General features: G+C 39.6%; 1 protein-coding gene across 1 annotated transcript; it reads right to left on the reverse strand.

Annotated features, from left to right (window-relative positions):
* Positions 1 to 293: 293 nt before the first annotated feature.
* On the reverse strand, positions 294 to 12,213 carry polr3h (polymerase (RNA) III (DNA directed) polypeptide H). Its single transcript, XM_062990875.1, has 7 exons — positions 12,089 to 12,213; positions 8,080 to 8,196; positions 6,721 to 6,817; positions 5,586 to 5,672; positions 5,416 to 5,479; positions 2,047 to 2,275; positions 294 to 959 (listed from the first exon to the last, which is right to left on the reverse strand). Exons 2-7 carry the CDS (start codon positions 8,188 to 8,190, stop codon positions 909 to 911), a joined length of 639 nt encoding a protein of 212 aa, XP_062846945.1. The 5' UTR covers positions 8,191 to 8,196; positions 12,089 to 12,213; the 3' UTR covers positions 294 to 908.
* Positions 12,214 to 18,757: the final 6,544 nt, after the last annotated feature.

An 18,757-nucleotide genomic window follows, 5' to 3' on the forward strand; every position in this document is an offset into this window, starting at 1 on the left:
CATATTTGCACATGTCAAATTTTCCAGTGCACCCTGCTGACCAACACACCTCCTCACACCTGACCACCACTGAGATTCAAAGTGAAGCCTCTGCTCATTGCTTCATTGGGCTAGTGTGTTAGACTGCTGTGCTACCAGAGCACCCCAATGAGATTTAGTCCTTGAGATAAAAAAAAACAAAAAACAAAGACACAGCCCAGTGATTCTGGGGAAGCTGGACCCACTGAGCCCCCGGCCAGGAAGAAGCAGTGGTAAAACACGAAATGAAAAATGAACACAGAGAACGGCACATGTACAGAAGAACTGTTTATTACAATCTGGTAGAATTATACAACCACTCAGTAATATCCAGCATCCACAATGTTGGTTGATTAAACATAAAGCACCAAAATGTTTCCATAATGTGGTTTGACTTTTTTGAAGGTTTAAAGCAAAATAAATAAATATTTTATAGAGGTTTGCATTTATTTCTAAGGCCTCTTTAAGTAAGATAAAAATCAGAATTCACGATGAGTAAGACTAGCAGCAACGTCACGTGATTACTGCAGCATACTGGGTACAACTTATTTTTGAAAGGAAGGTCATCTATTTTTGAGACAGAGACGGCGTCCATGCAAATTTGATGAGCGTGTGTCTCAGTGCCTCGCATCAGGACAAGGCTTTTACCTGCCAGGCGATTTCTCAGTACAATTGAAGTATATTCATGTTCTCTAGACACCTTCAGTAGCAAAGTCATGTAATGGCAAAACACAGTTGTGATGTTTGTGTCATTCCAGATGTTTCCATTCATGAGCCTGCAATGACGATGACTGAACCACAATACAGAGCAGCTGCTCTTGAACACAGATGTTTATCCCTGTGAATCAGCTCTGTAAAGGAAGTGCGTGAGGCCAAAGTTCCTACTATTGCTAGCTGTTCCACCAGGACAGCAGACCCAGTCCAGGTTCACTGATGGAGGCCTGAAGAAAAGAACACGAACAGCTTAGCATACCAGAAAGGAGAACACTGCTAAGATTGAATGAAACCTACTATGGGTACGGTGATGACCTGTCTACATGATAACAATCACATAACCGGATGACTTGAAATGACTGTAAACAAACCTGAATTATCATGCATTGCCAAACAACAAGGTTTTATCACATCACTCAACTATCATAATGAATTATTGTGGCTGGGCAGTGGTAGCTAAGCAGACAAGTAATCAAAAGGTTGCTGGTTCAAGGCCCACCAGTGCTATGTTTTCACTGTTGGGCCCATAAACACAACCTTAACCATACATTGGATTGTATTCATTTACAATTGCAAGTCACCTTGAATACCAGGTAAAATAAACCAATTCAAGTTTATTTGCTTTACAATATGTAAGCATTGCGTCCTAATGATGTAGCAGAACAAGCGTTGGCCTTATAGTCCGGACCTCAGCAGATTATGCCCCGACTAGGCCACAAGCTGTTCAGGCTCAGGAGTTGACCATGCAAGGCTGGCAAATCCTGGGCATATGTGACTTTAAGAGAGTGGAAATGGGTGGTTTATTTATTTATTTAATTATTGGAATTTTACCTTCATGTTTTACACACTTTGCTTACATTCATGACAGGACAGGTAGTTAGTTACTGGTTACACAAGATTCATCAGTTCAAACACAGTCATGGTCAATTTTGTATCTCCAATTTACCTCACTTGCCCATCTTTGGACCGTGGGAGGAAACCGGAGCTCCCAGAAGAAACCCACGCAGACACAGAAAGGACCCTGAGAATCAAACCCAGAACCTTCTTGCTGTGTGGCAACAGTGCTACCCACAGAGCCACAGTGTCATCCTGGAAGTGGGTGGAGGGGAACTGACCTAGAAATCAGCTGTATAAGCTTTACCCACAATCTCACTGTTCATTCCTGTTAATTTTAAAAATAACATTTTTTGATACTTTACTAGACTGTGCCCAGTGTTCTCGTGTTTTAGCCTGAACTGGATGCTGATATATGTCATCTATTTACTAATTCTATGTTAAAAACTCAGTCCTGATACTTTCAGTTGGGGTTCTCACCATCAGTGTGTACGGAGCCTCTTTCTTCTGTGCGCTGTCGTCTGGAGCCGGAGCAGCACTGGCATTGCTAGCAGGAGGCTCGGGATCTTTAGTGGGACCGGTGGGAGACGTGTCCACAAAGATCTCGTCCACAACCCGAAATCGGATCTCCTCACCCCGGTCCATGTAGAGATCGTGAGCTCCCTCGTCTGTCTCGTATTCCCACACCCACACCTGCTCGGCTTCATCGCTGCAGGCATCCGTCAAGGAAAGGTACACGTCACTCCTAAGTAATCTTTAGTAACTGCAGTAGCATTATGATACTACAGCAACAACAATGCTAATCAGAACGAGACATCAGAAATCATCAGGTGCAGAGCTCAACAGATGCCATTTCTCACTAAAGTGCCTGTGATTAATGTGATTAAGTGCCATTAATTAAATGTTTATTGATTTATTAGGATTTTAACGTCATGTTTTACACTTTGGTTACATTCATGACAGGACAGATAGTTACTCGTTACACAAGATTCATCAGTTCAAGTTTTTAATATCAAACACAGTCATAAACAACTTAGTACCTCCAATTCACCTCTCTTGAACGTCTTTGTACTGTGGGAGGAAACCAGAGCTCCCGGAGGAAACCCACACAGACACGGGGAGAACATGCAAACTCCACACAGAACGGACCCAGACCGCTTCACCTGGGAATCAAACCCAGGTCTTTCTTGCTGTGAGGCGACAGTGCTATGCACCGAGCCACTGTGCCACCCTTTATTTTATTTCTTAACATTATTCAAATTTCCAGAAGAAACCACCAGAGATGTCACTGTAACAGAGACAGTTCTAGCTTAGCGGTTAATGCACTGGACTAATAATCAGGGTGTTGCTAGTTCAAGCCCCACGACCACAACAGTTGGGCAGTTGAACAAGGCCCTTAACCCTCAACTGCTTGAATTGTATTGCTTTGAATAAAAGTGTCTGCTAAATGCCATACATGTAATGGAATAAAATCTAAAATCTGTGTACTGTAACTGCTTGTTTCAATTATATCTGTCATAATTACTAGCCTCTTTATTAGGAACACAAACCCTGTTAGCCCTGGTTGCTGGTGTACACTTCGAGATATTTTTTTCCATACAGTGTAGGGCTGCCACTAACGACTCGATTAATCTATAGACTATTTTATCGATTAGTCGATTCATCTAAACCAGGGGTGTCAAACTCAAGGCCCGCGGGCCAGATCCGGCCCGCCACGTCATTTTATGTGGCCCGCGAGAGCTTAAACGACTGTACGATAGTTGTGATGGTTCGAGTCGTTACAGAGACGCGCTTATAATTTAATGGGACTCCTGCGCCTTTAACCTGCAACTGGTGACATCGTAGTCATGGCAACTAACTTTGACCTTCGCTGAGAAGCCATGTGACTTTTACGGCAAAAGAACGCGGGTAGTAATGTAAACAATAATAATAAATACAAATAATTATCTTGCAATATAACACCAAAGCATCGTCTGTAAGTAGTGGCGTTTATATTCTCAGCTGTTAGTAAATGTTTAGTGAGTATATCACAGCGTTTTAGTTACAAATTTACCATAATTAAATACTGTTGTTACGTTACTATAGCAATTAGTATCTTTACACAAAATGCTAACTCGTTACCTCTATTTTACGTTTGGTTAAATCTCATATTGTACCAGATGTAACACTTGACTACAGCTGTGTGCCTTTACTGTATTAGGTTCTTCATTGTTTTTATTGTTTGTATTTTTACTTCATTTTGATGCACACAGTGTATCACACAGCTGGGAAGCAAATAAACCGACTGTATTCTGAAGGGAGCTGTCTGTCTGTCTGTCTGTCTGTCTGTCTGTCTAGCTGGGAAAGGGGGATAAACTATTAGTGAGGGCAGAATGATTGTCTTAAAAATACACTGTAAAATCCTAAACAAACTGCATCTTTCAAAATGCATGCTGAATTTGTGACCTGCAAAGTGACACATCCCGCCAGTAGATGATGTTACACATATTTACACATGATCCTAAAATGTACAAGAAGATAATTAAGACAATTAAGCAGAAGGAGGAAATGTAATGAAAGTGAAAACAAGTTTGTGCTTCAGGAAGAGAAAACAGTGCGTCTCTTGTGTTATGAGGCCGTGTCTGTGGTAAAGTAGGACAATATAAATGCAGAATTTAGCCTCCAAGAAAAACAACAGACTGCAATCACAGCAGGATACGTTACAATCGGCCCTTTGAGGGCCACCATAATGCTGATGTGGCCCTCGGTGAAAATGAGTTTGACACCCCTGATCTAAATGATTAATTTTCCTTTAAAAAATGTCATTCAGAATCTAAGTTAAGCTTCTTTTATTTTAACAACAAACTGTATGGCATAACAATATGGCACAAAACTAAATGTAAACAGAGTTTATGTCCATATTATCAAATTCTCAAGTGCTCCATATTAAACAAAGTGCAACATGTGTTTATGGTATTCCATACACAAAGCAAAGTGCTTAAACTTATAGCAGAAATAAAATAGTTAGATGAAGGCACGTCTCATTAAGTCCAACATACAGTAACGACAGAATGAGCCCCGATTATAACCTCCACATTCACTCAAAACTTACTTCAAATTCTAAGCGGTAGCAAAGTGGTAAGCATTAAGGTGCATTCATATGAGAAGCTTTTTGCGCTTTGATTGCCGCGGCAACTGCAAAAATTGCGAGCCCAATGCAGCAAGTGCACGGCACGTGTGAATGCGCCCTAACTGAATTCGCTAAGAAATATGGTATTCCAAGATCTCCACGATTAAGAAGCTTAATGAAGCAATATAGAAATAAAAATGTGCCCTAACTGAATTCGCTAAGGAATACGGTATTCCAAGATCTCCACGATTAAGAAACATCGCAACATCGCACTAATGTTGCTGTGGTATACCATCAAGGCTTTGCACAGTGTACAAACCACATTTTAAGACTGCGCTTAATGGCACCAAACAATGACTGGACCAAATATGACTTAGGTCATGTACGCAGCAAGTAGTGCAGAGGGAATCATATGAACGCTTATATGAATGGAAACATTGTAGAAATTAAAAAGGATCATTTACAAACAGTTTTAAAAATGATGCACTGACTTAAAATATTGACGTCGGCGCATTTTTTGCGTCAACGTCATTGACTAGGTCGACCAATCGCAACAGCCCTAACACAGTGTGTGTTAATTCACTAGTTTTTTTTTTTTTTATCAGTGCACACTTTCTGATCACAGGACGCTGTTGGCTTTGTATTTTTGGTTAAAGTGCTTCGTCCAGTATCTTTAACTGTGAACTGGCCAAATGTCACCACGTAGCAGGTTCAGAGGAGTAGTTCCTTATAAAGGATACAATTTAACTGGTTGCTGTAAAGACTCTGGTGGGATTAAGATGTCATCAAAAAAGCCGAGACTGACTGCAACACACACACACAAAGAAAATTGCTTATTTAGAATGATCTGGTCAGTAATCACAACACATTATGAGGAAACTCTGAAAAGGGATACAGCAGTGAGTCTTACCATACACTCCCTCCTGACTACAGTATTTGATTTTCCCAACCAGAACCTCATCCAGGAACGGCCGAAACACCACATACCTAAAATTAACTGCATACCAAAAAAAGAATAGAAAATGAGTTAAGCTTCAGCCTGAAGAATTATTTGACCAACAACAGTGGTGGATAGATCAAATTCACCTGATTCCTGATGTGTGCTTTATATACAGTACATACACTATATTGCCAAAAGTATTCACTCACCCATCCAAATAATTGAATTCAGGTGTTCCAATCACTGCCATGGCCACAGGTGTATAAAACCAAGCACCTAGGCATGCAGACTGCTTCTACTAACATTAGTGAAAGAATGGGTCGCTCTCAGGAGCTCAGTGAATTCCAGCGTGGTACCGTGATGCCACCTGTGCAACTTCGTGAAATTTCCTCACTACTAAACATTCCACAGTCGACTGTCAGTGAACAAAGTGGAAGCGATTGGGAACGACAGCAACTCAGCGACTAAGTGGTAGGCCGCACAAAATGTCAGTGTGGGGTCAGAGGATGCTGAGGCACATAGTGCACAGAAGTCGCCAACTTTCTGCAGAGTCGATCGCTACAGACCTCCAAACTTCATGTGGCCTTCAGATTAGCTCAAGAACAGTGTGTAGAGAGCTTCATGGAATGGGTTTCCATGGCCGAGCAGCTGCATCCAAACCTTCACCAAGCGCAATGCACAGCGTCGGATGCAGTGGTGTAAAGCACTTATGTTATGTATTATGGTGTATGGTACAGAACACGTACTGTACTGAAGTGTGATGTGTGTTTTATGTACAGTACTACTGTGTATTGTTGTTGATTAATATTTATTACAGTAATGTCTATTCTATAATTTAAGATTTAAGGGAAAATATAGTTGTATTTATAACAAAAAAGACCATTTAAGGCATTAGAAGGGTTAGGTAAGGGGGTGGTTTGGGAGGTCTGGCACGGATTAATTCTATTTACATGATTTCTTATGGGAAAAATAGGTTTAACTAACGAACATTTTGACTTAAGAACAGCCCTTCAGAACCAATTAAATTCGTAAGTCAAGGGTCTTCTGTATACTCTACGAGTTTGTACATCTCCGACTTTAGGTTCTGATTCAGTGGTTGTTGTACCTTTGGTGTGAGAGGCTCCGTCTCCAGGAAATATGTAGGAATCCTCCAGTTTAGTGATGTCATACAAGCAGATACACAAGCCCACATTATACACAACCTGTGGAAATGAGAAAATGAGAAAGTTACTTATAGACAAACTGACACCTGAACATCATAAGAAAACATTTGCCTTACATGGTGTGTTTATGAGGAACTGAAAATGTTGTGTAAAGCTGATAGTCTAACCTAAAAGTTGAACTGACCTTTATACACTGTCAATACATTTTTTTCCTGGATAACGTGTCTTTTTAGTGACACACATAATAAATAATGTAAAGATTTCAACCTTTATCCCATGGGTCACTTGTACATTGAGGTGGCGCTCTCAATTCTATACTTTAAGCTTATTGGGGCAGTGGTTAAGGTGCTGGGCTATTAACCTGGACCAAACATACACTGTTGGACCCTTGAGCTAAACATGGTGCGATTATGAGGAACTGAAAATACTGTGTAAAGCTGATATTCCAACCTAAAAACAGCACTGACCTTTACATGGTCACACTGTCAGAAACAAGAACCGTCAATACTTATTTTTTCCTGAATGACTTTTACAGAAGAAACCTGCATTTGTCATATTAACAAATACACATGTACAGTACAATGAAATTCTTTTACCGCATATCTCAGCTTGTTTGGAAGTTGGGGTCAGAGTGCAGGGTCAGCTATTGTACGCCACCTCTGGAGCAGACAGGGTTAAGGGCCTTGCTCAATGGCCCAACTGTGGCTGCATAGCAGAGCCTGGATTTGAACTGACAATCTTTCGACTAATAGCCCAAACTCTAGACACTAGTCTACCACTGTCCCACCTTAGTGACACACATAACACATGTGAGGGTTTCAACCTACATCCTGTGGGTCACTTGTACATTGAGATGGCACTCTCAATTCAATACTTTAAGCTTTTTGGGGCAGTGGGTAGGATGCTGGGCTATTAACCTGGACCAAACAGCCACTGTTAGACCCTTGAGCATTCAATTAACCCAACTTGCTCTAGTGGCGTAGGATAATGGCTGACCCTACACTCTGACCCAAGCTTTCAAACAGAGGACATTTACTTTAATGCATGCATGCAGTCAAAACCGGATTTTGATTACTGCTGTGGTCCAGCTGACCAATATCTCAAAAACCATTGCAATATACAACAGACACTGATGGACAGTGATGTAAAAATGGCCCCACTTCTGGTTACCCTTGGTTGTTTCTAGTAGTGCCCTATGACTGAATTGTTTCGAGATAAATTAATCACCAGGCTGTGATATACTGCAGAATTTTTTATTTCTAAAATCAACTAGAGTTTTTTTTCTGATAATCAGAACTCACCTTGTTGGCCAGTTTCTTGTTGAGCTCCTCAGTGATGGCATCGTTGAGCTGCCGATGGAAGTTCCAAGGAGGAATCCTCACTGTGTCGACCATCTCCACCACCACAAACATACTGGACTGCAACACACGAGCAGAAAACAATCATTCTGTTAATCTACATCACTTACTCTAAACATGAAGAATCGGTCACGTCTGAGAAACAAGGTCAGAAAGAGATTTCCATCCCTCCTGCTGCAACAGACGCTTCTACTGTCTGATTGAGGCACTAGCACTGGTGGTGAAGGAATACAGAGAACCTGGCGTGATTCTCAGCTAGCGATACGGCTCTTTGTAAGAATCCGCCACTGGTCAGGGAAAAAAATAAAGCAGTCAGGGCAAAGCAAGGCAAGTTTATTTGTATAGCACCTTTCATATACAGTGGCAATTCAAATCCTGAGATCTAGAACCTCAGAAAAGCTTTTTGCAAATATAGTTACAATTACAAGAACATGAAATTAAAACCAGAGAGATAAAGTGCTTTGCATAAAGAATTAAAACTAAAAACTAACTAGCTTATAAAAAGTAAGTGCAGCAAGATTTGGCAACACATAAAAGAATAAAATAAAGGTAATAAAACATAAAAAATAGCTTATCGAGGCCAGCTTCACACATTTAAGGATGTGTGTGCTTGCTTGCAACCCTTCTCAGACTACATGAGTATAATGTTACATTCACACCAGGAGTGACTTTTCACCTCATTAGCAGTAAATTGGTCCAGCTCAATACAATTATCCTATTTTTATTGTATTTATGCATTTCCCCCTTTTTCTCCGAATCTATATATATCCAATTACCCTGGCTGTATTTATCCCCCACTGCTGCAGACCCTGCATGTGGCTAACAAATGGATTCTGTGTTTGCTTTTGTCTGATTCTCCTGTTCATGATGCACCATGAACTTTAACAGGACACAGATCTGGACTGCAGGCGGACCAGCCAAGCACACACACACACACGCTATTGATAATTAATGGCATTGCCTTGCTGAAATAACTACTAAATGACTTCCCAGGAAAAGAAGTTCTGATCACAGTTTGGGTGGTCTGTTAATTTTTTAGCACAGAGAACTCAACCCCACATTTTCCTTATAAAAAGCTGAACCATGGACCCATCTGACCACAACATATTTCCATTGTCTTCCAGTGTATCTGGAATAAGCTTGGGCCTAGAGAACTGCATAGAAATGTCTGGCTTTCTGTTTGGGTACCAGAGTTTCAGGTTGCTGTTCTTAATGCAATGATGGTCTGTGTTTCCAAAGTACTCCTGAGCCCATGTGGCTATATTTATCTTGGTTGCATAACAGTTTTCACACACATTTAACAGTTGTTTCTAGGGATGTAACGATGCACCACAAGGCAGTTAAAAATCAGTGCACATGTGCCACGATTCAAAATGGCAATTCATGTAAAATGAATCGATAATCACTTTAAACAGCAGAGGGCACTGGCGCTATTCACCTCGCCTGGTTGACGTCACGACACAGAGTTGTACAGGATTTTCCAGCCAAATTTATTTGAGGATACTTTCTTTATTTGTATTATTCATTTATTTATATAATGTTGGATTTGATTTAAAATTTCATTTCAAAATAAAAGGGCATTCATTATTAAGATAAATAAAAGATTTTATTTTATTTTTTAAGAGAAATAATAAAAGGAAACTTTGTCATAATTTGTCTTCAATTTCATTTTGTTTAAAAAAATCAAGAAAAAAATCGTATCGTGAACCCAGTATCATGAATCGTATCGCATCGTGGGTAGAGTGTATCGTTACATCCCTAGTGGTTTCTGACCTTGCTCTAAACAGACTAGATTTCTTTGGATTCCCTGAATCTTTTCTCAATATTATGTACAGTAGATGGTGAAATACCTAAATTATTTGCAATTTTATATTATAACTTAAAAATCCTATAAATATTTCACTTACAAAACTGCAACAGTTTTGTAATTTGGAATTTTTCAGGTCATGGTTTTTTTTTTTCACTGTATAAAATGCATTAGACCCAAGATGTCCAGTCTTATTTACAAAGATCCAATGTAGCTGCAAGGTTTCATACCAACCAAACACAAATTTACATTTAGAATATTTAGCAGACATGGTTAACCAGAGCAACTTAAAATTGTGACTGAATACAGTCGCAGTTCCATCTTCAGATGGAAAAGAACGTCAGGTGTAACGATTTGTCTCTCTAATCAAAGATCAGAACTGTCCAGACTAAGATCTTCTCTGTGTTACTTTATGGATGTAAAAGCTGGACAGTTAAAAAAGGAGGACGAGAAGTGAACTTTGATGCTGAAGACTTTTGAGACTACCGTGGATGGCAAAGAAGACAAACAATTGGATCCTGGACCAAAGCAAACTTAACCTCTCACTCAAAGCCCAGATAATCAAACTGAAGCTCTTATATTATGAACACATTATGAGAAGAATCACTTCAGTGAAAACCAGTTATGTTTGGAAGAGTTGAAGGTAAAAGAGGAAGAGAACAGAAGAGAATTAGGAATTATGAACAAGCCATTTAAAAACCAAAACACACAATAGTCACAACAGTCTGGAAGAACACAATTCATCTGGTCACCAGGAGTCAGAATTGTCTTGACGAGACCTGAACATAATAATGATGATGATTCTAATCTTATTGCAGCCAGTCAGGGCGTGACGTCACATTTCCAGTTCTTGGATTTGTCTCTCCAATCAATGATCAGATTTGTCCAGACTAAGATCTCTTGGTTCTATATGGATGTAAAAGCTGGACAGTTAAAAAAGGAGGACAGGAAGTGAACTTTGATGCTGGCAAAGACTTTTGAGACTACTATGGATGGCAAAAAAAAGCAAACTTAACCTCTCACTCAAAGTCCAGATAATGAAACTAAAGCTCTTACATTACAGACACACTTCAGTGGGACAGACAGTTATGTCTGGAAGAGCTCAAGGTAAAAAAGAAAGAGAACGACCAGCAACAAGTTGTTGGATGCAATTAGAGGAATAACGAATGAGCCATTAGGAAGCCTGAATACCCCAACAGAAGTCATGGAGAAACACTATTCATATGGTCACAATGAGCCAGACTTGATGGCACTTGACGATAATAATGATGATGATTGCTCTAATCGTATTGCAGCCAGTCAAGGTGTGACATCACATTTCCAGTTCTTGGACTTGTCTCTCTAATCAAAGATCAGAACTGTCCGGTCTATGATCTTCTCTGTGGTTCTTTTGGATGTAAAAGCTGGACAGTTAAAAAAAGAAGGACAAGAAGTGAACTCTGATGCTGGCAAAGACTTTTGAGACTACCGTGGATGGCAAAGAAGACAAACAAATGGATCCTGGACCAAATCAAACTTAACCTTTCATTCAAAGCCCAGATAATCAAACTTATATTATGGACAAACTTCAGTGGGACAGACAGTTATGTCTGGAAGAGCTCAAGGTAAAAAGGAAGGAAGAGAACAACCAGCAACAAGTTGTTAGATGCAATTAGAGGAATAATGAATGAGCCATTAGGAAGCCTGAATACCCAAATAGAAGTCAGGATAGTCTGGAGAAACATGATCCATATGGTCACAAGGAGTCAGACTTAACTTGATGGCTCTTGATAATAATAATAATGATGATGATTGTTCTAATCCTATAGCAGCCAGCCAGGGCGTGACGTCACATATCCAAGCCCCATACAAAATAAGCAATTAAAATAACAGTATGGGATTAATAATAGGGAAAAGTCATGTAAAATATATGGTAACATTTATTACAGTTATTGCCTGGATTGCTGTGGGTTTGGCTGATCAAAATCGAACAAGTCTGTGCACGATTATTATTCATGATTATTATTCCACAGTTGAAAAGTGTTCAGGTTTAGTGATACATGTACGGAACACCGTGACTTGACCTACTACAGTAAATGTACAGGTAAGCATGTTTACAGTGTAGCAGTGTAGCTAACTGTGTTATTCAGTGTCATAAGCACTCACCTTTTCCCGATATGTGCCGTGGATAGTTATTTGTGTGATTAAAACAATATTTAATCTACATTACATTTGATTACCGTTAATTTCAACAAATCAGCATTACATTTATCACATGGCTAACACACAGAGGGAACAAATACCGGAAAGCGCATGTTGTGGGAGCATTACGACAGTGCGTAGCGGTTTAGGGCGAATAGTCGGGCTGTGTCTCAAATCCTATTTATAATACTTACTAGTGTTCACTAGTAAGGGCTTGTTGGAGAGTTGGTCCCGAGAAGGAATGAATTCAGTACAGCAAGCAAAACAACGAACAAAAAAAATAACAACTTGTGACAACTTTGACCAATATTTTGGGTGATTCTAGGCCACTTCAACATTAATGTTGCTAGTGAAATAAATAAATACATACATTTTTAGCATTTAGCAGACACTTTTATCCAAACCGACATGCAGTACTGTGACAGTATACTGTCTTAACAATTGAGGGTTAAAGGCCTTGCTCAAGGTCCTAACAGTGGCAACCTGGCAGTGATGGGGCTTAAACTAGCAACCTTTTGATTACTAGTCCAGTATCTTAACTGCTAGGCTACACTTACCCATACATACAGTACATACTCAGACATCCCAAGTTGCAAAAACTAGTGCACTAGATTGTATATTAGAAAAGAATTTATGTTCCTTACTTAGTGCACTAGATAGTGTGAAAGATAATAGATTTATGTTCCCTACATAGTGCACTAGATTGTATATTAGAAAAGAATTTATGTTCCTTACTTAGTGCACTAGATAGTGTACTAGATAATAGACTTATGTTTCTTACATAATGCTTTAGGTAGCGTATTAGTTAACGGATTTAGGTTCCCTACATAGTGCACTAAATTGTATATCAGATAACGGATTTATGTTCCCTACATAGTGCAGTAGATAGTGTATTAGATAACGCATTCATGTTCACTACATAGTGCACTAGAAAGTATAACTAGATGATGATTTGTGTTCCTTGCATAGTGCACTAGATAGTGTGTTACATAATTAATTATGTTCCCTACATAGTGCACTAAATTGTATATCAGATAACGGATTTATGTTCACTACATAGTGCACTAGACAGTATATTAGACAATTGATTTATGTTCCCTACACAGTGCACTAGATTGTACAGTATATCAGATAACGGATTTAATACGCGATCAAGAATAAAGTCTGTGTCGCCTGCGTGCGCGCGTGTTTGTGTCGCTCGTTGTTTTCATGCCAACAGTGTGATCAAAATTTTGTAGTTATTGTTACTGAACCTTAATCCTGGTTAGGGTCACAGTGGGTCTGCAGCCAAATTGGAGCCTGAGACAGTGGGTGCATGATGGGAATACACACTGGACAAAGCCTCACTTCCTTACTGACAATCCACTCTCTTCATATTTTGGGAAGTGGGTGAAACTGGAATTTCCTGAGAAATAGTTTACAAACAAGAGAAGAATGTGTCAAACTTCAAACCCAGATACCATATTAAATAAAATAAGTCATTCAGTTGTGATTAAAACGCACATTTCAGTTTTAAAATGGATAAAGTTATTTAAAAATACTTATTTGTTTATCCATCCAGCCAGCCATCTATAAATCCACTCATCCATCTATCCATTCATCCAAACCTCTAACCAGACACCCATAAATCCACCCAGCCATCAAAATCTACCCATCCAATCAATTAACCAATCATTCATTCATTCATCTATTCAGCCAGCCATCCATAAATCCATCCATCCATTCATTCAACCCTCCAACCAGACACCCATAAATCCATCCACCCATCCAATTAATTAACCAATCATTTATTCATTCATCTATTCAGCCAGCCATCCATAAATCCATCTATCCATTCATTCAAACCTCCAACCAGACACCCATAAATCCATCCACCCATCCAATTAATTAACCAATCATTCATTCGTTCATCTATTCAGCCATCCATCCATTCATTCAACCCTCCAACCAGACACCCATAATATCTACCCATTCATCAAAATCTACCCATCCATCCAATCAGTTAACCAATCATTCATTCATCCATCCAGCCAAACATCCAGTCAGCTATCCATAAATCCATTAATCCATCCATCCAACCCTCCAACCAGACACCCATGAATCCACCCAGTCATCAAAATCTACTCATCCATCCAATCAATTAACCAATCATTCATTCATTCATGCAGCCACCCATCCATAAGCTGTTGTAGCACCTGCAGAATGAGGCCTGCCATCACCTTGCTGAAAAAACATTGACATTCCTGAAAAATACATCACCTTAATGGCAGCATTGTACAAACTACTGTACAATGAAGTTGATTAGTAAAACATTTTTCTCTTTGTAGTTAATTGAAGTTAACTGCAGGAGCATTAACAAATCACAGATTTGTTACAGATTTTATTGCATTTTAGAAAAAATTCCAGAAAATGGGTTTGTGCAGATGCCACTGCAGTCATTTTAATCACTAAATCCAGCATGCTGAGCAGTCTTTGTGACTAAATCTAGGGTTAATCCATCCATGTCTCAGAAATAAACTGTCTTCAAAATATACTTTGTTTAGGATGTCAAGAGAACAAAATCTAAGTCAATCAAATCTAACCCACTCAGCCCTTTAAGTGTCATTTGGGTGAATTGCTGAATTGGATCATTCAGTACAATACAGTATGTCTGTAGTCATCAGTACATACTATGTTTTATGTTCATAGCTGTTTTACACAACTGTTTATTAGTCCTAAGTGTTTTGTAAAGTTAGCAATAAGCTCTGTGCATTAATCGTCGTTTCTCTCTGCTTAGTTCTCTCATGGTGCTGCACTATCATCTCTCTTATGTCTCTTGTACACGTTTTTTGCCACCTCTTTGCTCTTTGTTGTTTTAGGGAGGAATTGCATTTCATTGCATCAGTGGAGTCAAAAAATCTACCTCAACCTCTCAAACACCAGATATCCCCACTGGGACTTCATAACAGCTTCAGATGGAAGAACAGCATTTGAAACCATTATGCACTCCATGACCTACATTTGGGCCGAGACCAGCTGAAATGATCAAAGCCAAATCATTTAGTCAAAGTTTTTGTAAACGTGACCCTGCAGCTTTCTTTTTATTTTGATCATTTTGGCAAATCTGCTTTGTATTGGCATGTTTACTTGGGTATTATTGTTAGGAGTTATACATCGATCAGCCATAACATTAAAACCACCTCTTTGTTTCTACACTCACTGTCCATTTTATCAGCTCCACTTACCATATAGAAGCACTTTGTAGTTCTACAATTACTGACTGTAGTCCATCTGTTTCTCTGCATACTTTGTTAGCCCCCTTTCATGCTGTTCTTCAATGGTCAGGACCCCCACAAGACCAGAGCAGGTATTATTTGGGTGGTGGTTCATTCTCAGCACTGCAGTGACACTGACATGGTGGTGGTGTGTTAGTGTGTGTTATGCTGGTATGAGTGGATCAGTCACAGCAGTGCTGCTGGAGACACTCCTACCTAGTTGGTCCACCTTGTAGATGTAAAGTCAGAGATGATTACTCACCTATTGCTGCTGTTTAAGTTGGTCATCTTCTAGATCTTCATCAGTGGTCACGGGACGCTGCCCACGGGGAGATGTTGGCTGGATATATTTGGTTGGTGGACTATTCTCAGTCCATCGGTGACAGTGAGGTGTTTAAAAACTCCATCAGCGGTGCTGTGTCTTATCCACTCATACCAGCACAACACACACTAACACACCACCACCATGTCAGTGTCACTGCAGTGCTGAGAATGATCCACCACCCAAATAATACCTACTCTGTAGTGGTCCTGGGAGAGTCCTGACCATTGAAGAACAGCATGAAAGGGGGCTAACAAAGCATGCAGAGAAACAGATGCACTACAGTCAGTAAGCGGAGCTGATAAAATGGACAGTGAGTGTAGAAACAAGGAGGTGGTTTTAATGTTATGGTTGATCAGTGTATGATGTTTTATAAAATATTAAAAGACCCTTTAACAGTAAGTCAAGTCCTTTAAACACTGTTACTGTTCTGAATAGTTCTGAAAAATCTCTGTTACTATGGTAATGTTAAAAACTCACCTTGCTATATAACACAAATAAGAACAGGATAAATTACTGCACATTTGATAGACTGAGTAATGAAAGTGCTGTGGAAAAAATGCTGTCAGTTATGAGAAATAATTTATGACTCACCAGTGAATCACATTGATGATGGGCTGTTAAAGAGAGATAAAAAAACTAAAATCTTTGTGTCATAAACAATCCATTAAATAAATCAAATTTAATAAAAAAAAATGACCCTAGTTCATAGTTTTTATGGGTATTTCATTACAGTCACAACTACATTCCCTGACTCTGTTGCTCAATTTTTCAGTTTTTGCTTATTATTTTACCAACAAATTAGAAAATATGTTTTGTTCTTTATTTTCACCAGCCTGGCCAGGATCGCTGCAGGTCTAAGTCCACTGGGAAACACTGGGCACAAGGTAGGAATACTCTAGACAGGGCACCACACCAAAGCAGGGCTTAAGCCATCCCCCTCCTTCAGACATAGCCAATCATGCCTGTGTCTGTTTTTTTTTTTTTAATAAATGGTGTTTATTAATCATGCGTGAGCTACCACGGTAGCCTAGTGGGTAGAGCTTTAAGCTATAAATCAGAAGATTGTTGGTTTGAATCCAGGCTCTGCTATGCAGCCACTGTTGGGCCCTTGAGCAAGGCCCTTAACCCTGTCTGCTCCAGGGGGGCCGCACAATGGCTGACCCTGCGCTCTGACCAAACAAGCTGGGATATGCGATAAAAAGAATTACGTTGTACTGTACACCTCTATATGTACAGTATATATGACAAATAAAAGCATTCTTCTTCTTCTACTGGTCAGCAGGTGGTGCAGTGGTGGGATGCGCTAGCAGGTCTGCACTACCATTCTAGGAAGATTAGAGCACTGCTACTGTTCTAGTCAGACAGGTTAACATTGTAACAAAACATGCTTTGGGGAGGAAAATAAGACCATCATTCCCACCCAAAAAAACCATAAACAGCCAAGTCTGAGTCTAAATCTCTTTAAACAGTCTCCAGTCAGTAGGGTGGAGTCTCAGTGAACTCTATTTTTCTTTAGTGACCATGTTAAGCCTTTAGGATTTAGAGGACAGACACACTGTGGATATAAGAACACCCGAGTAAATCCTTTGTAGACAATACATTACAATCCACTGATGTTTATGGGAGATAGGAGGACAGTGAAGAATATCCCCTTACAGATATAAACATGTCTCCAGTGGAAAAAAACACAAGCAGACAATCCATTGAGCTAAGAATAGAATCCAGTTTTCTAGAGCTGTGAGACAACTACACTACAACAATTCCAATTCTTCTTTTTTTATATTTTCTTTAGCATTTTTCCCTTTTCACCCAGTCTCCTTATTCCTATTTCCCCACTTCCACTACTTGCACCATCTCCCTTCTGACCAAGGAAAACCATAGACTATCACATGCTCCCTTTGATACGCACACATTTTCCACCCACTTCATATCACCTGCCGGTGGTGGGTTCAGGTTCAAAACTGTATATTTACAAAGAGCCAGGCTACGTTGGCACACAGACCAGTCACGGAGAGAGCATATTGCAGCATCAGTGAGGAGAAATTCCATCCGACCTCCATCAGACTTGGCCAAGTCGGTAGCACTGCTGAGATTCAAACACCGCTGCACCGCTCGGGTACTTCCTCTTTAAGTAAACCTTGTTATTAAGCTTGTTGTTTTGATTTGGCGTATGAGTTACTGTGGTGGCTCTTTGAGTTTGTTCTTTTATGTTAATTTTTAACGCGGCTCCATGTTAATGCTCATGGTTTTGGAAGTCCAACAAGCTCATGGTTACATGTACACATACTCTAAGGCATACAGTTCTGTGAAAAAGTATTTGCCCCTCACCTGATGTCCTCTATTTGCCACATTTAAATGTTACAGATCTTTCAACCAATTTTGAAATACAATTAAGATATACGTTAAAACAAAATGCAGCTTTAAAATTATTATTCCAATTATTAAATATAAAGATTTGTTCAATTGCCCCCTAATTCTAATAACTAATTTTGCCACCTTTGGCAGTACCAACTGCAATCAGACGCCTGTGATGAGTCTTTACCATCGCTGTGGAGAAATTTTGTTCCACTCTTGCTTGTATAGTTGTATTAATTTGATTACATTGGAGGGTTTTCGAGCATGAACTGCCCAATTTAGGCATCATTTGCCACATCATTTGCCACATCATATCAACAAGATTCAACTTGACCATTCAACAAACCTTTATCTTGTCTTTTGGAGCCATTCAGGGGTGAACTTGCTTGTGTGCTTTGAACCATTGATCTGTGGCATAACCCAACTGAGCTACAGGTTTAGGTCATGAACTGATGGGCAGACATTCTCCTTTGAGAACAGAATTCATGGTTACATCAAAATTATGACAAATCATCCAGGTCCTGCAGAAGCAAAGCAGCCCCAGACTGTCACACAACCACACTGACTGTTGGTATGATGTTCCTATGGTGGGACGAAGTGTTTGCTTTATCCCAGATGTAACAGGACCCATGTCTTCCAAAAGGTTCCATTGCCATACAGATTCTATTTAAGGGATGTTTAGTTTCAACAGGTCTGGCA

The sequence above is a fragment of the Trichomycterus rosablanca genome, chromosome 2, assembly GCF_030014385.1.
Source record: "Trichomycterus rosablanca isolate fTriRos1 chromosome 2, fTriRos1.hap1, whole genome shotgun sequence".
Classification (NCBI taxonomy): domain Eukaryota; kingdom Metazoa; phylum Chordata; class Actinopteri; order Siluriformes; family Trichomycteridae; genus Trichomycterus; species Trichomycterus rosablanca.